General features: G+C 41.2%; 1 protein-coding gene across 2 annotated transcripts; it reads right to left on the minus strand.

Annotated features, from left to right (window-relative positions):
• Nucleotides 1–25,808, minus strand: BAALC (BAALC binder of MAP3K1 and KLF4). 2 transcript variants are annotated; one of them, XM_072852076.1, is made up of 3 exons: nt 25,542–25,808; nt 7,296–7,465; nt 1–4,141 (listed from the first exon to the last, which is right to left on the minus strand). In XM_072852076.1, exons 1-3 carry the CDS (start codon nt 25,705–25,707, stop codon nt 4,037–4,039), a joined length of 441 nt encoding a protein of 146 aa, XP_072708177.1. In that variant the 5' UTR covers nt 25,708–25,808; the 3' UTR covers nt 1–4,036. The 2 variants fall into 2 exon arrangements, with proteins under 2 accessions (XP_072708177.1, XP_072708176.1); XM_072852075.1 differs by lacking the exons at nt 1–4,141; nt 7,296–7,465 and adding exons at nt 14,154–14,577; nt 15,461–15,510.
• Between the last annotated feature and the right edge of the window lie 651 nt (nt 25,809–26,459).

Consider the following 26,459-nt stretch of genomic DNA (forward strand, 5'->3'; position numbering starts at 1 on the left):
CAAGGTCAATCTTCAATAATTTGCAGATAAAATGAGAGTACAAAAATGCTCCTGTTAGTCTAGTTTGAATTTAGATAGATTATTCATTATATCCAAATAAAACTAAGTCTGCTGTTTCAAACACCATTTCTGTGCACAAATTATATAGCTCATTCTTTTCATAAGGCATGTAAAGCATATTTCAGTTCAAACATTAAAACATTTTACACTTGGGTGTCAGAATTAAAAACACAAGTAAAAGGTTCACTAAAAACCATGCCGGAACTGAAGAACAGCAGTACACACTAAAGACATTACAAAGTACACACGCAGAGACATGCACATATGAATATATATGTATATGAACATACTAGGAAGATCAAAAATATCTGTTTTCTGTTTTGTATGCAATCTCAGTCATTTAGCTAACAAGAATGCATGTTTAACCCAGTACTCATATATTGCTTCCACAATAATTATACTTTCCTATTTTTTCAGTACAAGATAATTTCCGTCACACAGTAAAATTGCGTGTCTTCCAGTCAATGTCCTACAGTAATGGTGAAAGGATGAAATGCATTAAGGAAGCATAAGGGACAAGATGAAGGAATACTGAAAGATAAAATTGCACTGAGTCTTTAAGAAGGTGAATTTGCCTAATGATGTCTATTGGTAACCGTAAATTCTCTCTCTTCTTTATCCAATGTCTGCTTTCTTTTGAGTGATTCCATTTCTCGCATAGTGGAAGAAAATGTATTTTACATGTATATACACATCAGAGGAAAATCCTATCTATACATTGTATTGGAATTATGGAAACATCACGAAGTAAGTTTGTTTCTGTTTAAAACCTGAACTCAGGTAAATCATAAAAGCTTACCAGATGTTGGCAAATCCTTCCAGCAGAAAGTGTGTTGTTTCAGTGTAGCTGTAGAAATCCTCATGTGCAACCAAGGGACATCGAACAAATTAAGTGGCATAGTATCTTTTTGGGGAAAACTACATTTCAAAACTCCTGGCACATAAGAAGACAGAGATGTCCATAGGTCCTTTATCTAAAAGTCTATGTCTTCTAATATGGTTATTTTATTTCCTTTATTTGAGCTGCTTATATTTGAAAGATGCTACTCAAAGAACAGACCCTGTAAATAAGACTCTTCACTCCTAGGAAGGCCGCCTGGAGTGAAGATCTCCAGATGATTCTTTGAGCTTGCTTCTTCCACTAAAACCAGCACAGGAATCTATTTTCAGGACTTTAAATTGTCTTAAGCAGTATAGACTAGATTCTGTCACCCTTAATTATACAGTGTGGTATATTATTTTATAAACAAATTAGTTGTTTCTACTGGTGATTGTCTCTAGTAGAAGGAAAGTAAAGAAAACATAAATATAACCCTATCTATGTACAGAGGCAGGATCCATCCACATCTCCACAACACGCTCTTAGTTTTATTAAGGTCATTGGAAGCTTACGCATCAAGAACTAAGAAGCCACCTAGGACATAATGTAATTTCTTTTCAGTTACCACCTAATGAATAAGAACAGTAATATGTTACATGAGAAGAGTTTATAAAGTTGCTTGTAACTAGACGTGGTTTGTACCACAGAAGTTGGATCCAGTCTTTGAATGCCCTAAAGTTAAGTTTCGGGATATAAACAGGTTTATCAGATCTTGAATTAGCTCAGGAAAGTTATCATGAGCAGACAGAGGGGTCATGCAGGGCAGTCATCCTTCACCACTCCACAGCTGCCACCCTGATGGGATGTGGTCAACATAAGCAAGGTCTATAGTATTGTCCAGATAATTATGTACCAAGGCCATCTCCTGCTAGCCATCCTGTCACATCTCACACTCTGAATATGAGACTCGAAAACTGCATCCCTTCTGACTGCTGACATGCAGCTAGGGCTGTTTCTCATGCTGATGTGCTATGCAGCATTGCAGGCTTGCTTCTGTTGTGTGACCCAAGCCATCAGATGCATCTGGTCAGCACATCATTACAAAATAAATTCTTAGCTAGTAAATAATCTCACTGCCAGGACTCCTTTTTTCTTGCATCTACTCACCCTAACGTGGTATCCACCCAAGGCAACTATCTGTGGCACAGCTCCTTACACAATGAACCTTCCCTTTTGCCTCCCTTCAAAATCCCCTCTACCCTTTCCCACACCAACGTCATTAATCACTTTCTGTAGCTTTCTTGTATCATACGGGTTTATACTGCACTCTCTCTGCCAGTAAATCCTTTGAAACAGAAGCGGGTTACAAGTCTGGCACAGATCTGAAATGGTTCATCTTCTGCTCTACGCAAATAATGCAGAACCCTGAACGCGTGCTTTCAATTAGGTTAGTACATGGCCACCAACAATGGCTATCCATTTCTAAATTAATATTGCTGAGCTGCTACAGCCACTGTTTATTGTTAGAGTGAGTCAAGTCCCTTCCTCTCCTATAATGTTGCCAGCAAGTTGGCAGAGAGCCACAAGTTGGAAGGACGTACACAGACTGCCTTTGTCTTACCCATACAACACTATTTTCAATATTTTTTAGTTCTTCCACGTAAATGTGTAGAACAGGGTCACTTACCAGATAACACACTGACCTGCAGAAAGCTTAGCACAAGTTCTTTGCCCCTTTTTAGGACATCTAAAAATAAATATTTCTTATACATATGCTATTGTATGCAAAAATCTCACACTGACTCTGGACTTCAGTTTGCCTTTGTGTCAGAATAATTAATAAACAATTCCCTATTGCATAGACTTGTACTCCAAGGAAAGTATTAAGTACTCACACACCTAGCAGTAAGTTATTAAAATGATCCTAATATGGAATAAATTAGGATTCAGTCCCACAATTCTATTTATACTTATTTGCCTACGTGCAAAAAGGTCTTCTTGCAGTTCATACATGGATTTTCTTCCCAATGCTATCTGTTTGTTACATACAACTTTTGAATAGTTATTTTAAATGGCCCTCTAAGGATACTCGTGTATGTCTGATGGGGGAGGCAAATAAATTTGCCTCTTTTATCTTCATAAACGTACAAACTCAAAGAGAATATATATCATTACTTCCATATTAAGAATATGTTGAATTAATTCCTGGTCTTTACTACACTGAACAGTTATATTCCTTTTAGCTGTATATTTATGACAAACATGGAGTACTATGATACAGGATGCTTACAATGCAATTAAATAAGTTCTGCACAGCAAATCAACTATATCTGATCAAATAAAGTCAATTTTTGGAGCTGTCATTGGAATATTGTTTTAAGAATTATGGTTATTTTCATGTAACGTTAGTGATCACTTTTTTCCAAGTCAGTCTGGGCCTCAACATATTGAAAGGCGCATGTATGAAATAACAAAGTAGCCAGAACCCTACCTGCCAGCTAAGACTAGGAACTTCAAGTAAGGCTGATCAACATGAAAGTTACAGTTTTTAAGACCTAAATTCTGTCAATACAGAAAACAAATTAAAACTAAGGAATTAAAACATTAATATATAAAGAGGTTACTAGATGACTTAACTATATATAACTGATAAATATAGTTTAAAAGAGATTTAATGGAAACCACCTATGTGTCTCTGAGATCTCTGGGTTTGAGTTTTATGAAAGTGAGCTCTTTAAATGAACTCCATGGGTTTGAATGTACACACTCAAACCCCCTTACGACTGAAAATGCAGATTCATTTGCTCATTTCCTGTTTTAAATTGCGATGCACTGTACCTCTCATCGTCCAGCCTCATCCTAATAGCAATGCAGAACAAGACATACACAAGGAGATAACATAGGACTTCGTAAAAACCAAATGGCATGAATTTTGGCGTGTGTCTGCACAGTGCCACTGCTTTAGACAAATGACATCTGAACATCCTACAGTGTCTGCAGCTGGTTTCTACAAGACCTGTTTCTGAAGGCACTCATCAGCAGCTGCCTGCTGTATTCAACATGGAACATCTGGAGATCTTCATATCTTCAGCGACTGATGACATTTTAAGTGCAGCGAAGCATTGTTAGGTCCATCTGCACTTGCCCTTTGCTTCGTTAATTGACACAATTCTTTGTTTTCCTTCTGTCGCTTTGTCTGATGCTTTTTGTAACATTTATGGTGACTTCTTTTGTGGACATTTTCTGTGCGTCCCATTTACTCTGCGAAAGTTTTAAACAGTACAGCGAGTTTCACACTGACAGCACAAAGAGTCATTGACAATTACCTCCTAATTTATGAAAACAGTACTACTTAATAAACAGAAAGACTCCAGCATTCTTCACACAGTACTGGGATGTGGAGCAACTTTCTCATTTGGTGTGGATGCAAGCTTTTATAACTGCTATAAAGGCTGTGGATGCCAGTAGGCTTTGGATCAACCCTCTTGGCTATCATTAGCATCTCTGCACATGTGTCTTCTAGAAGCAGAGCAAATAAATCTGGTTTCAGTCCAGAAGTGGAAATTAGAGGTTCCTTTTGATGTCACTGGGAGCTGAGTGTGACTAGCCTGAGACAGAATTTTCTCTACTTTATTTTACATTTCTTAAGTGAAAATACCATTTCAAAATAACACTTAGTTCTGCCTGCATGTAAGACCCAAGTACAATATATACGTTTCAGAGCTTCATCAGATTATTTCCAAATATTAAAAAAAGTCAGTCTGTCTGAGGCATGCAAGCGCATCCCTAATTTAAATTTATCCTTCTCCATCGCCTAGTCTGTCTGCTTGTTGCCATAAGCAACGCACTATACTGCGCAGTAAACTGCATAGGTCTAGCAAAGGACACTTGGAACGGGGCTGATAGAGACACAGAGCTGAGTTAGGTGGGTTTGATTATTGCATTTCCAGTGTTTCATGAGACACTTTGTAAGTGTGAAGAATGCCAGGTAAATTAGGCATCATTTACATGGTAATAATGCCAGGTGCAATAATGTCTGGTAAACTTCCACTGACGTGAGTGGAAGGTACATATTTATCTGAGAGCAAAAACTGGTGTTTATTTGCCAGGGTGTATACCTGCACATTTCTGCAGCCTGAACACAGCTGCTCCTTTGCTATCGACTCCCTCAGTGCTCCTGTTCACAAAAGGACTCTCCAAAGACTACACATATCACGAAAATCAAACCAGGTTATTGTCAGTCAGTGATATAATCTGGATACCACCTTTGCTTTTGGGGTGCTTGACCATTGTATTGCCTTCACTGCTATTAGGACTCCTTTCATCAGCAGCATATTTTACTTCCAAGTTGTTTTGACATGACCCTCATGAGAGGATACTCAAATTTCCCAGATGCAGCCCGTGTCAAACCCTTTCCCTTTCGACACCACTAACTGTACCCTGTCACGTAACCGATGGTAGGGGTAAAGCAGTAGGATGCTTTAGAGCTTGATGTGTGAGAAAACGAGAAACAGAGAAGTAAAGCAATTTACCCCCTGCCACCCCACAGGCTGATGGCAGGACCCAAGTCTCCTGAGAGCACCGGGTGTTGCATCGCATTGCATTCTACAGCATGCAGAGGTAAAAGAAACACTGTAGTCAATGTGAATATTCAGAAGAATAAAATGGGCACATTTTGAGTCGGGGGGGGGGATAGTCACATTCTCTACTCTAGGCATCTAAACTTTAGGTGTCCAGATTGGAAACCTACTCATCTTACGCTTCCCTAAACAATCAGTGGAGAAACAGAGCTTCAGAATGGCAAACCAGAGCTGGAGCCTAACTTAGATACTACACTTTCAATATAGGAAAATACATTTCTTTTTTGACTATAAGACATTTAGACAAATTACCTTCCTTTCTTAGACACCTGCATTAGATGCGTAGAATAATGTAAATGCCCTACTTATCATCAGAAATTTTCTTTGCACTGGGTTGCAACCATACAGATATATATTACTGAATGTATCTTAGCTAGAAAAAGGCAGGAGGATACATTCAAAGCCAGAGATCCCCAGGTCAGGAACCCACACTTCACTGAGTAGTCCCATTAAAGTCAACACTCACATTATTAATATATTGTGGGAATTTGCCCATACCTCCTAGTAAGTCTAAATACAGAAGTAATTTTTTAATCACTTACAAAATTAGACAAACAATTTTCTCCAGCAATATGTCAGGTATACACTATAGTTCTGAAGTGTGTCCAAGTCTGTTTCAAATTGGATTAATAATTATGTTAGTTCTGCTCAACCATATCCAACCTGACCAATCCATTTTTCTCTGGGGGCTAGTGGCTATGACAGGCATTTATGTTTTTCATTTACAGCAAACCCATGGATCTAGATGTCATGCTGCTGTAGCATGTGTCCCTATACCTCTGGAGCTGCAGTATCTCGTGGAAAGATACAGCAGGATCCATGTCAGCGGGGAATATTTCTGAACTACAGCAGTACAGAAGATAACACAGTGAAGGTATAAAATAAACACACATGTACCAATGTGTTGTTTGTGAGCAAATGCAAGGTGCGTTCAATCCCGATTCCCTTTGTCATTTGCTCGGTCCCCCTGTGTTTAAATTTGCCTCTCTCAAGGACGTGATTCCCAAGAGGGGACAGCTTCTTGTGGGGTGGGTGTAGCGGTTCCACCACACACCGTGCTGAGAGGTCTTCCCATCTGAGAAACGCAGGAAGCAGTAAACCAACCGCAGGGTTTGGATTGCTTTAACCTGCAGCAACTCAGCAGCTGCGACACGAACGGGGCAGCGGATGGAAAACTGTGAGAGGCAGGCAGATAGGCAGCTAGAACAGGAGAAGTTTGGGCTTTGGTTTAGCCCCAAAACCTTGGCTGTTTGTACATTATCGTCACACTGGATGATCCTTCTGCAAAGTATACAGTAGGTGAGGGGGAAAAGGGGGGAGGATCTGATCCAAAGCCTACTGAAGTTATTGAAAAGACTCCCATTGACTTTTTCAGGCTTTGCATCCAGCCTTGAATGAACGAGAGTTTGTGCAGTGCACATTATTTAAGAAAAGCAGCAATTAAGGAAAAACACATTCCCTTTCAGATAATTAATTTAAACAGTTTGCACAATACATGCCACAGCTGGACTGAGGTGAAAAAAATAAGTGTAGGGGTTTTTTGCTGTGTGTGTGTTACTCCAATTCCCGAATAAAACATCAGTTTTGTGGCCATTCAGGCATGAGGCATTGTCAGAGGTGCTAGGCTCGATCATGCTATGGCTGTGGTGCAGCCATTTTCTCTTATCCCAAGGCATTAAATACAGTTTGACTGCAGCAAGGAAGATTGTCACAAAAATCAGTTTGACCTGATTGAAGCTAGTGCTGAGCGTCAGGGAACGTAATTATACTCTTACCTCTGCTGCTCTGAAGCCGTTCTGTCTCTGCGTTGTAGCTCCCGCGCCATGGACCATGGGGTTCGCACACTGAGGACCACCGTTGTTCCTCTTCTCGGTGTTCAGCATTCCAGCTGTGGCTGATGTTGTAGTTACACCTGTCTGAGCTGATTTTCCATCCTCCAGAACACCTAGTAGGGACACATGACATTGGGCAATTAATACTGAGGAGCAGTTTATAACTGCAGCTCTGGCTTCCCTCTATTTCTCCACTTTTTGGTGATAGCACGAGTCATGGAAGGTGCTGTACGGTACTACAGTGAGAGCAGTCTACCTCCTTTAGTCACCTTCATCCTCACACTTTCCATTACTTGGCCCTTCTCCTATAGTCAACTGCTCTTTGACACACTGGCTCAGAAAACGTGGAAAACCGGTTAACAAGTGCAGCACATCAGTAGCCTTTTGCTCACCTGCAGATCTCCATTGGCTTCTTCACACACACAGCTGCTTGCATGGCCGAGGGTTTTGCTAAGGACCCAGAGGGGCTCCCCTTAAACCTGTCTCAGTTCTGGTAAATGACGGGGTTAGATGCAAGCATGACAGATGAGACTGATATGGATGGAGAGATTGCTCCATTTATGGCCTTGAACATTTTTTTTAATCAGAAGTTGAGGAAAGAAATTCAGGAAAAATATATTTCATACTGTTTCGACTATCAGTAATCAAATAAATGATTAATTTGCTTTCTGCTCTAGCAGTATGGATAAGGCATGCATTGTACAATATGATATTGGCCAGCCTAAAATAATTTTCTCATCTTACTGCATTAACAAAAATCAGTTGTCATTTACAGTGAGTGCAGAGCACTAAACATCTGGTTGCAACACTGGGTCTCAAATCCAAATACAAAGGGCAAGTGGGATGCATGACTGGGATGCAAGTGGGATGCTCTCAATTTAATTTTTGGCAAAGCTCATTTATAACAAGCTTTATGTTCAAATAGAAAAAAAAACAGATTTACTAACTGGCAATGCAGGTATCAAAACTGGAGGAAGCAGCAAGGAGTCACAGATACTAAGGGAAAAATAAATATGAAGAAAACAAATGACAATTCATTGCTACTTGAAGTATGCATTGTATCATCAAAACCTTCTGCCATAATCAGGTGGGAATTCAAGCACAGTATTAAGGGTATTAAAAAGGAAGCAAAGTCCTGAATTCATTCCCAGAAATCTGTAAGAAAAGCTGCTTTATCAGTAGAAAGCAACATCAGTAGCGGCTTGCAAAGGCAATGACTGAAATAAATAAAGTTTCAACCAAATATTCAAAGTCTTGATATCGAAAATATCTAAAGCTGTGTAAGACTTAAGAAGTCTAAATACAAGCTAGTCACTGCATTTTCCTGAGCAGTCAGAAGATGGTGTTAGAGTTTTCCCAAGACAGTTTAACTTGTAGTGGTGGTCACTAAGAATAGTGCTAAATCATCTGCTTCGTGATAGAAAAAACTTGAGTTGGAACTTGAAAATATTACATTATAGTTTATTTTAAAAACCTAAAAAATACTTCAGCCTTTGGAAGCTGCCTTTTCTGCTAGCTATAAAAACTAATGTCATTCTCCCATCTAAATCTGTGAGCAACTTCCCATAAAACAAGAGTAAACCTCACCTCTTCTGCATCTCCTGAAAGTCCGTATCTACTTGTGTTTTAGGTCTTATCTCTTCCTACCGCTCCACAGTGCAAGACGAGAGGCAGAAAAATGACTCTGTGCAGAACAGTAAGTGGTACAGACTGATATCATAGCCAAAATCAGTTGTCGGGAAGGGAGATGGAGAGGCAATTAGCCATGTGTGAGTCAGGAGTCACGCCATAGTCTACTGCTTCACCTGGCAGCAGAGCTGTGAGAACAAGCTTGAGCACAGCTTTGAACAGGCAAAATGCTCTAGGCATTACATACTAATTCCATTAATTGAATCTTGGATATTTCAAACATACACGAATTATGAGTTTTTCCTTCTGTGGAGTCATCCTACTAAATTACTTTCCACCATGTGTCCCTTTGGCCATCTGGCCTCTAAGTAAGTTGTCTGGAGTAGTAGCTGTCAGCTGAAAAGCCGCTTTGTTCAAGCACAATTGTCCATGTATCTGATTGTGTTGCACCTTTTGGTCTCTCACAGAACACTTTTTCTTACATCAATCCATTTCTGGAGGATGATGGAAAATCTGTCCTGAAAATGGTATATTTGGTTCATTTTTTGTCTTCTGTTAGTTTGCAGCCCAAGCATCCTTGTTGCATCCTGTGTTGCAGGGGTGGGACATTTTTTGCAATACGTGTCAGAAATGAGACAGGTATCAGCATCTGAGCCTTTCACTATCACTCCCACTATATTTTTATACAGGTGACCTAGTGGTCACCAATACTAGGGTATCCTTGCAGTCCAAGAAGCTTTTTTATTTTATTCTGAAGTATGTTTGCTATTCTGAAGTTAAGAAACTTTTAGATTTCTTTTTCATTGGCAAACAGGTGATTTAGAGAGTGGGCAACAGTTTAAAGGCTTCAGTGACTTGCTCTTTATATGTGAGCACTGAGCATAAATTACAGTGAGAATGCCTGAGCAGTGGAAGTAAGAGCACAAGATTTGCTGGCAATTCATAAAGTGACACCTATTTTATAGATGTATAAAGTGACACCTATATATAGATATATAACACTAAATGCTGATTGCAAAACAGAGATGATGTTAAAGAAAAGATTAGGAACACGTTTGCTTTTTAAATAGCAAATATTTTTGCATTGCTATTTGGGGTTTGCCACAGTACACAAAAATGGAAAAGTTAACTTTCTTCTTCTGTACAATCTAGAATTTGCAAGCTAGCAGGGTGATAACGCTCAGGGTCTTGCCTCAGTGTCATTTAAACCAAGCTAACTTTCAAGACATTTATATCATCCTCACAGCATGGGTTTGGTAAATAACCTTCTCGGTCTTTCACTGTAGAGCTTCAGTAGAAATTTAAACAAACGGGTTCAGTAATGTTGTTTTCCTTCTCATGTTCTCTGCCAGGACAAACCCTGCCAAAAGTCTGTGGGCCTCCTGAGGCCAGGGAAAACAGCAGAGCCCATCACAATGCTCTGTCAAATCTGTGTATTTCATTTTTAAATGAACTGGCAAGCCTCGAATATTCTTATGGCTCCATTCCCAAACCCTGAGTTTCTGGGTGATCACCAAACCCCCACCAATGTGACGGTGACCTTTCCCTCAGGAATGGTAGTCAGGGTTTGGGGGACTGCCAGGCTGTTCCCATTATGGGGGGAACGGATGACAAGAGGCAGGTATTTCATTGCATGTATCAGGTTATTTATAAAGAACATACAGGAGTGCTCTCTCATTGGATGCGGGGAGAATACCCAAGCAGCAGCCCCATTGCTCACAAATCCAAGTCTATCGTTCCAGCATGAAACGTGCTTCAAAGAATTTGCTCCCCCATGGCAATGCTTACTGTTGTCTTCCTTTTCACTGGCTTGCTAGGCTGCACAGGCAAGCTGACTCTTGCATTTCTTACCAGTCCAATAGAAATCCTTTAGGCTGCAGCTTGACAAACACTTTTTTCAGCAGCACAAGGGAAAAAAAGGGTTATTTTAAACTGAAATCAATCCCTAGACTTTTTTCATCACCCAATGACGCAAGCAGTCGGACTGGCACACCTTGGGAGGTAGCACAAGAATCAAAACAAGCAGCAGAAAGCAGCTTCGGTTGGTGCTATCCAATAAAACCAAACCAAACCCCACTCATCCAGCTACACTCGTTCTTCTCATTGAGTTGCCTTGCTGAGCTAGCTAAATCCTCTGGAGGTATATTCACATTGCTTCCAACTGCCCCTGTGTCAGGGGACATCCATTTGTTTCGCCCATTTAGCTTGGATTCACCAAGGATTTCTGTTGTGTTACAAGAAAAACAGTGTCCCAAAGACTTCCAGAGAAGTCTGCTGGCCCAGAGTAAGATGTGATGCGACTGACTGATTACAAATAAGCTATACAAAGAAACTTTATTTCTAAAATCTCTTTCACTAAGAAATCTGATGATTTAGATCAAATGATGGCAGTTCAAATATTCTTTCGTTTTGTGTCTTTTCACATTCAAAACTTGCATAGATTTTGAAAAACCAAATTTGCCCAAGTTTTTTCCCACTAAAATGCTGGCATTAAATTACTGCCTTTTGTTCAAAACTCCCAAAATACAGACGTTTTGGAAAATTTGGATATGGACAAAAATCAACTGTAGTTATTGAATTTTACAAATCAAAACTAAAAATCAGTCCCCAGGATATCTGGGTATGTTTTAGCTGTTCCACAATCTAAAAGAGGGGCATTTAAGAACAGTTTTAGAATTATAGCAATATGTAACAAACAGCAAGCTACCTAAAATCAGAGGTATCTCAATACAAGTATGAAGACCAGCAAGACAGAACAAATGTGTCTCAAATATGTATCTTATGTGAATAACAACAGGAGTATTAAAGGTAATATAAATTCCTAGAAGAGGACAAAGAGAATAGAACATGACAATTGTCACTACTAACACAAAAATAAAGGCACTGGTATTTTTAAGTAGTTGATGTAAACAGTATAAATAAAATTAGCTCTCCAAGAACTGCTGCTACTCATAATTAATAGTTTATCCTAACATTGAATATTCAGACTGCCAGTAGGACACCAAGTTTTTCCAGTCTTTCTGGGATAACCTCCTACTCTCTCTGCTGTAAATGTGATAAAAAATTCAGTGTGTCCAAGCAAACATCAAAATTAGTTTTAGAAGGCTCCGAACACTTCAAGGCTTCTGTTACCTTAATTCTCTAAAATTGCCTTTCTTAATTAACCATACTTATTATCATCACGATTCTTTGTGTTTCAGACTATTGTCATGTATTAATCACAGGTAGGACACGACCATTTTGTAAAGAACAGATGTTTTCTTCATAACAGAATTGTAGGCAGCAAACAGTACTGTTCAAAGGCATCTTTCAGGTCCTAAATGACACTTGAAAATTTGATGCACATTCACCAATGCACTCAGAGAAATCCATCCGTGATGCCCTTTTTTCTCTGCTGGCTGTAACATACTTACGCCCTAACTTCTCTCTCTCAACGCCTCCCTCTCTGCCTCACTTACCTTCCTGGCAGACTGCACCTCACTTCTCTAAGAGCAAGAGTCACCAAGTCCCATCTCCCACCGTGTTCTACAAGACCTCTTAATATGTGCTAGCATGTGTTCTTTTGTCCACAATCCTAATAATTTTTAAATTTTGAATGAGTTTTCAGAAATTCCTGGACAGCAGCATCCCACAACTGTGAAAAGTGAAAATAAGATATCATGTACAGATAGGATTCATTTACATATCACCAGAAAATTAATTACATAATACTAAAGCCATCCCTGCAACATTTCTTTTCTGTAAGCACTAGATACTTGAAAGCAGTTTATTAATAATACTAAAGTACATAAGTTCTTAATACCTCAGACATTTTGGTTTTTAGGAGATATATACTTAAAATTGCACTCCAAAAAGTTGCTCACAGATTTGCAAGCTTATGTCCGTTCAAAATAAAGCATGCTTAAATCATACTTTATAACTCTTTAAAACCATTTAAATTGAGCAGTCTAAGAAAGATTTTAAAAGAATCATTTTAGTAAATAGGATGTTCATCACACAGAAGTCAAAGAAAATGTGAAACATGGAATGGAAATTTTAGGTAGGTCTGCCTGGATCTCTTTGTATAGACCTCGTCAAAAGAGCAATATCTTAGTAAGATCCAAGATGAACTGAAAATTTCTGTGACTAACAAAAATCAGCAGTGCTGCAATGGCTAATGCTGGCAAGAAAACTGGAAGGGGTATGAAGCCTTGTAGTATGGAGGCGAAGTTAATCTTAGCCAAAATGATCAGACCTTTGTGGAGAAAATTACTCCACGTGTGCTTGCCACAATATTCTCCTACTGATTTTAAAGCAGCAGGTAGTGGCCAAAATTGGGCATGAATTCTGACCCAAATACGCTATAGATCTGACCCAGTGCTGTGGCCCCTGTGCCATCACATGCTCTGCTATTGAATAACAAGCACGTATTTGTTTAAAGTGGTTAGTTGTTGATTAGTATGCTAAATTTATATCTTTGGAATTGACTATGAACAAACCAGTAAGGTTCAATTTTCTGGTTCTGCAACACCCTTTTTTATGTATCGTGGCTGTTATCTCATGAATAATGCATAAGATGCTGTTTTATAAAATGCCTGCGTAATAACATACTGCACTGTAAAAATGGACTCTGAGAAAACTCACAGTAAAGAAGAATGAACAATGTTATCACAACATGCAGCTGCTTCCAGAGGAAATATGTATTTGTTACCATCACTGAGTTTCTTGCTTTTAATGCTACAGAGTGATAATAAGTACAGAGAGCACTGAAATACCTGTTTTCTATACCTGTTTTCCTGATCTGAAACTATTCATGTTTGGGAAAACTACACATCTGCTGGCCTGAGTGCTGGTATGCACTTCTGCTGAATAAACAGAACATAGAATGGCTCCTGTCAAAAATGAATGGAGTGGAGGTTGTGACAAAAGTCAAGTTTAGGTCATTTCCTCCAAAGCAGTAGCCTCAGGGTGAGGCCAGACACTCAGGAAATCTGCAATAGCTTTTTTCCCTAACAAGACAGAATTTAGAAACGTTCAGACATAGCAGAGAGTAGGCTTGTAAGGCAGGACGAAGGATCGAGAAGATCTGCAGAGGGAGGACCTGCTGCGGCAGGAAAATGTCATCAGAAAAAAATGTTTTGTATTTATTGAATCAGCAAATACAATAAAGCAATACATTTACTGCCCAGACATTCAGAGAATCCAGAATGATTTACCTGAACTCTAACGCGATATGAATTTTAGACAGTGAAGCAAAACAAACCAAAACAAACGTATTTGCATCTTCGACATGTTCCGTATCAGCCATCGAAATTCTGTGGAGTCTCTCTGTAGAGGTGCCACGGAAATGCTTCCCCGTGGGCTGGGGAAAAGGCAGGGGAAGGAGATCTGTTCTCCTTACGTGAAGCCCTTCAGGCACAGCAGGTCCCTCCAAGCTGACTTGAACCAGGCAGGGCTGAGCCATGTCCCGGCATGCAACTCGCGTACGACAGGCGTGGGGAAGCAGCGGGGAGCTGTGAGCCTTCCTCCCGGCTTCCATGGGATGCTTATTAGAACTCCACTCGCCCGAGAGCACCAACAGCCTCTTCACTCTCTGCTTAGAAGGTATCTGCTTTACCTTCAGCACTAAGGGAAGTATGTGATAAATAAGAGGAAATTCTGTATTTATGCAATACAACAGGGCTCAGATAACAGCTAACAGCAGAAGGCAAATCAGAGTTTTAGATCTTGTTCTGGCCATGGTTTTGTCATGTTCAGGAGCCTTATGGAATTATGTTCTTCTGTAAGATTATGGTATTAAATGTCTAATTCAGTACTAAAAGAACTGGCTCATGAGGAATATATTTAATGCTTTTAAATGACTTTATGCGCACTGGAGTCCTGGCAAAACTGGCACTACATCTTGCGACAGTTTTGGCTGGCAGGTTTGCTTATTTTCCTATTTCCTGCCACTTCATTTCTGAGCATAAGACAAATGACATTCTTACAGATTTCTGTACTACAAAACTTCTCTTACCATGGCTGTTTTGAAATGAGGCAAGAGGCTCCTCTTTGTTAGATAAGAGGAATTTTGAAAAGATTTTAAAACTGGAATTTAACATGCACATGCATAAATAAGCATATGATAAATAGCTCTGAAAGTCTGATCAGATTTGTTACTATAATATAAAGATTTCTGCTAGCATATTCAAGGATTCTAGCAGACAAGTAGAATACAAAAAAGGCATCATTAAAGCTGCAAACCTTGGTATTCTTTACATGGCCTTATTTCCCAGGTACAGGCAGATGCTAAATCTTTGCATATTGGTGTATTTGGATTTCAAATTTTTTATGATACAGAATCATGGTACAACTATCTTGTAAACAAACTTAACAATGTTGCAACCACATCTATGAAATGAAAGGTGAATATAAAATTTATATTTATTCCAAATAGAAGAAGCATACCGCAACACTCTTTAACAATGTGTGATCATGTCAAAGCTCAAGACAAAGGATACTACGTGGAAAATAGACTCCAGAGGCAGAACAAGGGGAAATTGGTCTGACCCTGAAGGGAAGACAGGAAATACAAACTTCAAAGAATTGTAATCAGGGGGGGACTTAATGGCAGAAACGCAACAGAACTTGATGGATGAAGATGCACATTTTAATAACTGGAACAGGAAAGGAGAACTGAATTTTCACTATATTATAAAATAAGAATTGGCAACATTTTGGAAAAGCCTTCAAATACACAGAGAAGTCAGAGACATTGAAGGCTGAGTACAGATTATACCTGGGAAGATCATGAGACCGAATGGATTAAGCAACTTACCAGCAAAGCACCGTGCGAGATGGAAGACAGGCAGCAGACTGCTGTCCCTCGCTCAGCCGTCCTGATCACAACTCTACCCACCCTGTTTTAAGACAGGTTCTGAACAGCGGCTTAGATTTGCAGATGTTCGCATGGTCTTTCCTTCTCCTTAGGGATGTGGTAATGAAACATGACTAATTATGTTTTAGACTAATTTCCAACATAGAAATGGAAAGTATTATCATGCTCATTACCTCGCTAATCACACATGGAATTTTAAGATGAGTAGATAGCATCGTTTCAATTAATCATACTGAGGAGCAGCAAAAATACTTAGGCAGACTAAGCAGAAATCCTTACAAAAAGCATCTATATGTACAGAAAACTTGAGCTGAAATGACTCTTCAGTTTTGCTCACCAAGGTTCAGCAGCTGTAAATCGATGCTTAAGGTTCCAGGTAAGACATTAGACGTATTTTAACAATGAGTGATTAGCGACTGGCCTAATTTACACAGAGACTTAGGCAAAATGTCAGCCACTGGAAAGCTGCAAATTAAGTCTGAATGTCCCAAAGGTATGCTCCATATGGGAATTAATTTAGGAAAGACCAGTGGGCTGCATGGCCAGGTGACGTTTCCAGCCTTACAGTCTACGAATGTCTGTATGAAAGGATACTGATGACTTCATTGGCTCACAGTGTGACTGTGATCATAAAATGCTTTGGCTTAAGATATCTGTATGCATGTGAAAAAGTTATCACTCACATTTAGTGTTCATCCTAAAATGAGGACAGTGGCTGTGTTAAAACCTAATGACATCTTCTGTTAACAACCTACTAGATAAATCCATGAAATTTTTTTCCTCTTTTCCACAGTCAGTGCTAAACATTCAGAAAGGAATGGGGCACCAGCTTTATGCAAGTGGCAGAAATGCACACTTTTAGCACTACAAGTGCTTAAAACAAGTCTGATGGCCCACCTGGGAAATACTAGCAGTTTACAAGAGTGACAATTGCAACGGGAAGACAATATCCAGATTAAATGTACAGAGACAGAAACACGACCATATGCATTGCTAGGAAACTGGTAAAAAAAGAAATCAAAATATTTCAGTCAATCAATAGAGGCATTGGCTGATTATTTTGCTCTTCAGTAGCTAGCATCCACCTGAACAGGCTAGCCTGAATCCATGATCTTCCAGGAGGAATAAGAGGCTCAACGTTACTTCTTTTTCATCAGATGCTTAAAATTTAAGGCTCAGTCAAGCAAGCAGCAATGCAGAAACAATCTGGAGGGCCTCGGTGAATTCAGGGAAACCTTAAAATGGAAAATCCTGCCTCGCAGCCTACAGCTGCCCATGCTAATCAGTAAAATGTCGCTCCCCCATCTACCTGTTTGTTTTACTTTTAACCTGTATTTTTCCTAAACAGAAGAGAAGAGGCAGTGTGACAGTCTAGGGAAGTAATTATGCATGTACTCATCAGATAATAAAATTGCGATAGGAACACATTATTTATTTGCGTACAGTAAAGGACCAAGCCACTTTTTTCATGCAAGGCCATGGCCGAGAAATGCACGCAATCACACAGCTTTCAAAATATCATCCGCATAATCTAGAAAAGAGTGCTGCTTTATACAACTCAAACAAAAAGCCTTACAATAAATGCATGGCTTCGATCATTCATTTTCTGAGTCTTAATTATTACTGTATTTCGATTTAAGATAAAACCCAACTTTGAATCTCAGATTTTTTTAACTGCAATTAATTTGTTTCCTTTTTAAACTACAGGAATACCTGAGAAAAAAGTGGGACTAGCAATATCAGTTTTGTTTATATTAAAAAATATATTTCTATACCTGACTACAGGTACAGAAAAGACAGATTTCTGTCACTTAAATGCTGGATTACTGCAATATGTGCTCAGTGTGGAAATTTTGGAAATTTTAACCAACAGGCAATGAGGTAAACTGCCCTCTGAACTGTTTCCTGTATGAAATACATTACACCTTTACTTTGAGATTGGCAGGAGTCTTCACTTAAAGCTAATTCCATTTTTTAAGTGTTTGTTTTGAACTATACATTCCTAAACTGGAAAATACAGGATTAGAACTGGCCAGAAAGTATAAATTCATTCCTAATGAAAAGAAAAAAGAATTTTTAAGTGTCCTGAATCAGGATTTGGGGGGGGGGGGAACAGGGGAGGAGAGCTTTTTCCACAAGAAGAAGGATTTTGCAGAGCAATTTCCTTCTAAGCATCCTGCAGGCAGGACCTGTCATTGACAAAAAACACCACCCAGGTTTCCTGCTCACACCCTTTCAGACACTCTTCCTCTCTCACCATCCCTCCTCCCCACTGCAGAGGCAGAGGGCAACAGCTCTTCATGTAGTTAATGACAGCCCTTTGGCTCTCAGTAACTAAGAAAATTTTTCTCATGAAAGATTTCAATGCTGCAAGAATGATTTTTTTTTTCTGCTGGAAAATTATCCAGAGAGAAGGTTCCAAATTGTCTCTCCTGCAAAATATCTCTATTGATGCTCAACAACCTTTCTCCTTTCTGGTACTGTGATAGTTAGGAAAGCCTTTCATGTAAGCAAGTGTTCACGCACATCACGGTTTTAGTGAATTTATTTTATTCGCAGGTAAATGACTATTCTGGGGTAAGCTGTGGGTCACCAATCCTAGTAGGTCTGCCTTGGACTGCCAGAGGGATTTAGCAAGAATGTTGGCCAATAGCTAAATGGGAATTAATCAGAGACTAAGAGACCATGTGGAAAAGCTATCGTAATGTATTTAAAATGTTTTTTATTGGTTTTTTACAGCTTTTGCAGTGCTTTGAGAGAATTCTAGAGGCAGAAAGTGCAACGAAAAGGATGCCGAGGAAGGAGTAGGCAGCTGGCGATCCCTGCCCAGCCCCTGCCCTCCCCTCCTGCGGCAGCAGCACGGGGCGGCTGCTCTCACCTGAGACACCAGGACCTTTCAGGAGGCTTCGCGCAGTACGTGAATGTCACTAACCACCTACCATTAAACGAGACTGAAGTTCTTCCAGCAACTGAGTCTAATACAGCTCACAAAATAGCATGCTGAAGGCTCATATAGAAGAAATCTTCTCGTCTATCAATTATCTCTAATACTTTTAATAAAATTTTGCTTGCTTGGACTCTTCCTTTTTATATGGCAGTTGATATTTATTAATAAATAATTAATTTAAAAATACTTTTAGAAGTGGTGGAGGAAGGTTGCTTAGTATGTTCTAATGGGCCAAATAAGTATCACTGACATTTTTTTACTGAATCGACAGAACAAAGTACATGCAACACCCACAAAGCATATAATTACACAGAATGGCCATAGTGCAAAACAGCAACAGTCCCATCCAAATTACTTACACTCCCTACACATTATCTCAAACAACATTTGCATCTGTAACAATCCTACTCTCACAATTTAGCAAAAAGCTTAAGCACAGGTGGTCTCAATATCAATAGGACTTTTTCCATGCTTGAAAATAAGGAGATGTTTAGTTTTTTGGGGTGGGATGGGGAGCGATGGGATGACTCAGTGACATAAAATGAAAATGCTGAAGTTCTCTGACAATATGTTGAAATATTTTGTTGCTTCCAGCTTTTGTTCTTAAATGACATCTGTACTATGTGAAATTAAGACCGTATTGAACTATGAAATGAGAGCAAAGATGAAAATGTATGGATTGGAAGAATTAACAGCAATGGTTGGGCTGAAAAACATGGTTATTACAAAAAGCTGTATTTATCAGCTGAGTCTAATTTTTCCAATAATTTAAATGCTGTCTTGTGGTGAAGTAATATTCCAAGTCCCAGTGTTGGAATCTTTGACTGGGTTCTATGCTGAGCAACACAAGTATATGTGTTGACTGAAGAATAGCAATCTTGAGTAGCTATTGCTATCTAAGGTTCTTTATCATTCCCTGATCCATAGATTGATGCAAAAATGTCATTTTTTACTGACAAAAATTGATATTTTGCCATTTCTGAGGGAGGCATACAGCTGGGCGGTGCATCCGTGTTATTTCCCTTCTATCCCGCAAAACTCCCCACCCCTCTCCCACAGACATGCTGTGAAAAGTCTGTTAGAAGTCCCTAAAGCATATGGGAATGGTTAACTCTTCTGAAGCTGCAGGGTCTCTGGGCTTTTCCATTGCTTTGGCTTACCTCCACGCTTGGTACTGCGTTTGTATTTGCAGTACTGACAGCAAGGTTTGCTATTTATGTGGTCTTCCAGAGTTGCAGAGGGATGACACAAAACCAGGTGCCATTCAGAAAGAGACCCTTTGAAGAATAGCCCTACCAAATCATGCTTTTAAGAAAGTGATTTTCAGAGGGCTTTGAACCCAATCTTCTTGTGCAGATGGAAGCACCTACACAAACCCACTCTACAGATGCACTTTACTTATGTAAGTCTGTTACCCATCCATATAAATGTTAACACACAAAAAGTTGGTGTAAAAAGTTAAGCAGGCACATGAGGAGGCTGCTTTCTGAAAGCTAGATGGTAAAAATTAGATCCAAAAACTTTCTCTCCCTAGGCTATGAAACATCCCACATGCTATTTTAAATTTTCTTCCCCTTTTTGTGTGATTTAGAAAGGTTTCCTCAGTACTGCCCTCCATGCAGAGGCTAGTGACAACTGAAACGGCAGAGATCATACAATTAAAATCCAGAAACAGTATTAAAATGGGACCCTTTAGCAAATACCATATCATTATATCCAAAGTCTGGACTAAGGTGGAATAGGGAATTACTGTAATATGTCTACAGTCCAAGCAAAGGCTGTATTTATTCACTTTTACTGTAAAACTGCAATAAGGTTATCTCCTGAAAAGATCACGTCAGAATCACTGCTATAATTGTTTCTTAAACATACTAGATTTTGAACCAACCTGTTAGTAAAAGAACCGTAGTAAATGGGCATAAGGGCACAAGGAGATACTCATAGACCCATATTACGCACTAGCAAAAGTGATCCCTCTCTGGCTCTTAACCTAAAATAGATCTTTTAATTAAATACTTCTCTGCAGTCCAATTTACGAGAAACCATCTGCTGCACAAAATAAGGTCTTCATTTACAACCTGATGCTTGCTTATGCATTTCTGTCAAGCTTTTAACTTTATGTATACCTGGTAAATGAAAGAGCAGATGACTGCAGCTGTGGTCCAAGCCAGCACCAGTCCCTGTTGTTAGGGCAACTGGTGTTCACACAGCCCTGCTCTTTGCCTGCAGCTGCTTCCAGGCTCTCCTACGGTAAAGGATGGAAAAGCAATTTTCAAAAAACTTCTCTATGGAAGGTTACCTCCGAAACCCTGGATTCTGCATACTGACTCTCGACCAGAGGCTGACTGCAAAGATGAACCTGGTCTATAAAACTTCCCAGAGTTGTCAGCGATCACAAAATAGCAGAGTAGCAGCATAAGTGGGTCATTTAAGCCAAGAATTATTCATAAATGCACAACTATATTAAAGGCAACTATGCAAGATAAACCATTAGCCAGCCAGATTGCTAGATACTGATAAAACTTCTCCTGAATTCCTCTGATTTTATGTATTTATTTTACAAAGGACTCAATTTACTCCCATTTCATAGCTATTTTGCAAATGTCTTCACTAGGGAATGAACCGATCCTAAACTGCAGATTTCATTCCTGGCAGACCACTGACTGCAGGTATGTCTGCTGATGCCATGAGCAAGTTTTCCTCCCAAGTGCATCTGGTGAGTCTGTGGGAAAACTGGATAATATTTTTCTTTAATATGCTTCAGGAGAAAAGACTTTACTATAGAAATAGTGCAAAGTACAAAGAATAAAAAACAATTGTTTATAAAGCCTTAGCCGATACTGAGAGTCAGGTAATGATAAAAAATAAACAAATGTTTTATTAGTTGAGGCACTGAACAAATGAGTCCTGAGGCACTCAATATGCAGCTTTTCAGTTCTGATGCAAGAGAATTGTTTTTTTACTTGGTTGCTACATCATTTAAAAATTAATTATTTTTATTTGCATTTCAGTAACAATCTCCAGCCAAGACTGGGCTCTTACTGTGCTGGTCACTGTTGGAAAACAGTAAGGACAGATCCTGTCCTAAGGAGTTTGCAGCCCATAAGCTAAATCGATTGTAAGGTCTCTCTGACCACGAGGCAACATGCTGCTTTATCCACTCTGAGGCACTTTCAAGTATAATAAAGAAAAACTAACTGAATACAGCAGCTAACTTAGCCACTGAAAAATGGAAAGAAATAGCAATAAGATGACTTAAAGCCTGCTTTAAAACAAACAAACAAAAAAATTTTGTTATAGTTGATACTGAACGGGTTTATAAAGCACTTTTACAGTACTGGTTTCTGGTAGGAAATTGTGCATCTTAAGTTACTAGCCTACACACACACACATATATATATATGTATCAGCAAGTTATCCCAATGTAACACAGCAGGCTATGCGAGTGTGTTCAAAAATACTTGACAGTTTTTGTGCAGTTTTTGCTAATTCAACCTTTTCCCCGTGGTTTGCTCATAACCCATGGTGACTGCCCTGGGGACTCGCCTGCTCCTGCAGATTCTTACTTCCCCAGAAAGTCACTACTTGTGCTAACACTTCTACTTAGCTGAATCAGACCCTCGAAAAGAGAAGGCAATTTGTGCAAAGGGTTGCAAGGATCAAGGAACGGTTCCTAAGCAGAAACACAGTCTACTATTTTCCCCAGCTGTAGCCTACGCAGTAGCCGGATCCTGTGAAAAGTTCTCTGCTTGCATAGCAATGGACGTTCTTAGGAGAAACTGCTCTATTGTACAGGCTCACTGTGAGTCTTTCCTTCTGTCCTCCCTCCTGGAAGCTACTCGCCCTAGGAACAGTATGTATGCTTATCTTCTAGAAGATGTCTTTCAATTCCACCACCTGCAGTGCTTCATGAAGTTACTTATTACTTTTCTACCCCTCTTCAGCCGTATCAATTTATCCTGTTTATCACTGCCAAAGCCTCAGCAATGTACTGCAACAAGCTGCTACCACCTATATTCGTGCCTGTTAGTGACTTGCCATGAACCTAGGAGAAGTTGTCTGTCTTATTTTAGCTGTATTATAACAACTGATATTGTCCTATACGTCTTCCTGTAAAAATAGGGAGATTGCAATACACTTTATTAAAATGGATGTAAAAAACCAAGTAGGGAAGTGAACAAATATTCTAAGAAAGGATCAGTTGAAATAGGAAGAAATGAAAAATGAAGGGAAAATTAAAAAACCTCTTGACTTCCTTTTGAATTTAATAATACTTTAGCTTTCAAAATGCTTTAGTAAAGATACAAAAATTTGCCTACACAAATAGATATAGTTCCAATGAGAGCAGATACAGAAAGCTAAATATGCTGGGTGACAAAAAGAGGATATAATGAAATTTTGGGGTGGGATGAGTTTACGAAGATTAATATATGGTAGTTACTAACCCTTTGCTCATTGGTTTGCTTGCTGATCCTCTATACCATACATTCTTTCATCCCTGAGTGATTTACGCCTCTTTCCATTTTGATGTCCAATGTCTGGTGTTGTTTTTTCCACTTAATTGAAATGTGTTGACAATCACAGCCACCTTTTACTGCTTTTGGCTTTTTCCTGACATCTTTCCTTCATCCTGCCTCCACTTCTCTCTCTCCACAGAATTTCACCAATTCATTCCAAGTGAAAAATGACAAAGAACAACTTCATCCTCCTCTCCCCAGCTGCCTTTGGCTGGTCCCCCCCTCCCTGGCTGCCTCCTCCCTTTCTGTGTCCCAGTTATGGAGGTTTCCTACCTCCACTTACGCCAATGTCACGTCCCACCTCCTCATCTGCCCCATCCTGCTCTTATCCCCTCCCTTACTCTTCCCTTTTGTCCCTCACTCTTCGGTAGTTTTCAGTTCTCACAATAAAGGCATGTTTTCCTCTTCACGTCTTAAACCCATACTTGACCTCACTTGCCCCTCCAATTGCTGCTTCCTCTCCCTTTCATCTATACATTCACTGAACGTGCTGTTTCTAGTCCCTGGAGTACCTCTCCTTATTCCTTTCCTTTCCTACCTCAAGCCTCACCCTACAACAGCTCTCAGCGAAGTACTTTATGGCTTTCAAGGCACTAACTGGGATCAGTGTGCGTTCCTCAAGCTGCTGCCACCACAGCTGTGCTGAAGGGTGAATCTCGCCCTTCCTGAAGTCCTGCTAGTCCTTCCTTTGCTCCTATTAGTCTGTCTGCTCCTCATTCCCTTCCCCTCTCATCTCTTCTGCAAGGTTTTCTTATAAAGAGTTTCTCTTACCCTAATCAGTCTCTATTGGACTTGAGGGTTGTCCTCTTCTCCTTATCTCTGCTATTCTCATCTGTAAACACAAGTTCAATTATCGCATGTTTCTGTGAAGAAAACTTACTGATCTACCTCTTTATCACCTCCTATTCAGTATCAAATCTCAGACTATCTGGCTTCTGTATATGATGTTTAGGCACCCACTCAAATTAAACATGGCTAAGATAATGCTAAGGATGGGTACTGAGGGAACACAAGCTGTGTCTTCATTGCTGGAGACAAGACTGTCACCTGTCATTCAAGCTCACCAGCCAGTATCATCTTGAAGCTCTTTAAATTCCTGATATAATCTTTTTTAATACAGCATTTCATATACCAGCTCACCTTCACATTCTCGTAATTTCACGTGTCATTACTACAAAGTCTTTCTTCAGCCTTCAGGAGTACAACATAAACCCTTTATGACTTCTCTTCTCCCTCCTGGTTGTATTCTGGTCAGCGCAGAGGCATCAGCTCCCTACTCCAGTCGGCCTGTGATGCCCACCTTTGTGAATTTTCACTCCTGCACTTTCATGATTTCTTCCTGGTGCTTTGTAGCTCCCTACAAAAGTCTGCAAAGCGACTTCTTTTCCTCTGAAGCTGCTTACCGGCATTTACTGCTTTATATGCAAATTGTAATCTATCTGGAGCAGCAACCATTTTCATGTTGTGTTTGTGCAACAGCTCACGTGATGAATTTCTGGACCTAGACTGAGATTTCTAGATACTGCTGCGATACATAATAATTCTGAAAACGTTTTCAACCCCACATCAGCTCAGAGCTCCTCGTTCCCTTTCCCATCCCTGCCCCTACTGCGATACCTCAGGTGCACAACCAGGAATGTGCTACGCTGACGAGCACTGGGAAATTCCAACCTGTAGGTCAGCTCCTGGGCAGCCCACCATCTACCAGTTTTCGTTTTAGTCTGTCATCCTAATTGGCGGTCGGGTGGAAGGCGGCCGGCGTATCCCTACCTCTTCCTTCTTTTAAACCTAACCGACTTGTTTTGCTAAAAAGGAGTATTCCACAAGAGCCTCAAAGACCAACCTCGTCCCTTCCGGCGATGTTGTGACCCAGCTGACGGCACTGACCCGCTCTCTCTCACAGCCCAGCCCCACCTCCCTAGAAGGTCCCGAGGTACCGAACCAGCTGGTTTAGAGGAAAGCCCAGGGCGGGAGGGCCGGTCCCGGCGCGCTGGCCGGGAGCTGCGGCGCCGCAGCGTGCTGCCCCGGCGGACCCACGGCGTTCTGAAGCGCAGACTTCGGCGGCTGCCTTCCTTGGGGCGGGCAGAAGAAGCCCGGTCTCCGCAAAGCAGGCGGAGCGGATAGCTAGGCGGCTACCCGCGCCTATATACGCACGTATGTGCACGTACACCGCAGCCTCTCCCCTTCCCCGCCGGCTGCCGGGCGGCCCGCGGTGCCCGCCGCGGCGGGGCCCCACTCACCGGGGCGCGGGGCGCCCTGCTCCCGGCCGCCGGCCTCGGCGCTGCCGCCCTCCTGCGGCGGGCTCTCGGAGTCGGTGTTGGTCAGCCAGGTGGACTCGGTCTCCCGCGTCCAGCTCTCGTAGTAGCGGGGCTCGATGGCGTCGGCCCGGCTGCCCCCGCAGCCCATGGCGGCGCCCGCTCACTGCCGCTGCCACTGCCGCTGCCGCCGCCGCCCGGGCAGCATCGCGCCGCCGGGCACGGCTCCGCCGCCGGGCACGGTCCCCCTCCGCCCCCGCTCAGGCCCTCCGCCCCATCCTCGCTCTCCCGGCCCTCCGCGGCTTCGCTCGCCCTGCTCCCCCTCTTCCCCGCCTTTATTCTCTCCACCAGCCCCCCCCCCCGCTCCTGGCTGTCCCCTCCCCTTCTCCTCCCGGTACCCCCTTCCCTCCCTTCCCCTCCCGCTCTCCTCCTCTCGCCCGTCCCGCCGCCTCCCAGCCCGTCCCCGATCTCCCCATCCCCGGCTCCCGGGGGCCCTCCGGCTGCCCGCAGGCGGGACGGCGGGGGCGGCCGGGAGCGGACGCACGCCTCGGGCTGGCAGGCTTTCCCGCTTCCCTCGGGTAGGGACTTATACGTATAGGATTTATACATACAGGCTGTCAATGCATGCCAGCCTGCCGCAGCTAACGTGGCGTAGCAGTCCTCCTGGCCTGGTTTGGCACCCCACTGATGTAGCCTGATGGGGTCTTGCGCCCCATTTCATAAAGCCATCTGCCTCTTCCTTGATTTAGCCCAGAGAGCCTTGCTTCCACCTTGCGTTAGCTGATTTGCTGCTGTATAATTGGGAACCGAAGACGCAATACTGAGTGCTCAACTCCAGAGAAACTGCCACTCTTTCCTCTTGGATACACACTTTGGGAAGCAACTGAGAACATCAGAGTCCTG

The sequence above is a fragment of the Ciconia boyciana genome, chromosome 2, assembly GCF_034638445.1.
Source record: "Ciconia boyciana chromosome 2, ASM3463844v1, whole genome shotgun sequence".
Lineage (NCBI taxonomy): Eukaryota > Metazoa > Chordata > Aves > Ciconiiformes > Ciconiidae > Ciconia > Ciconia boyciana.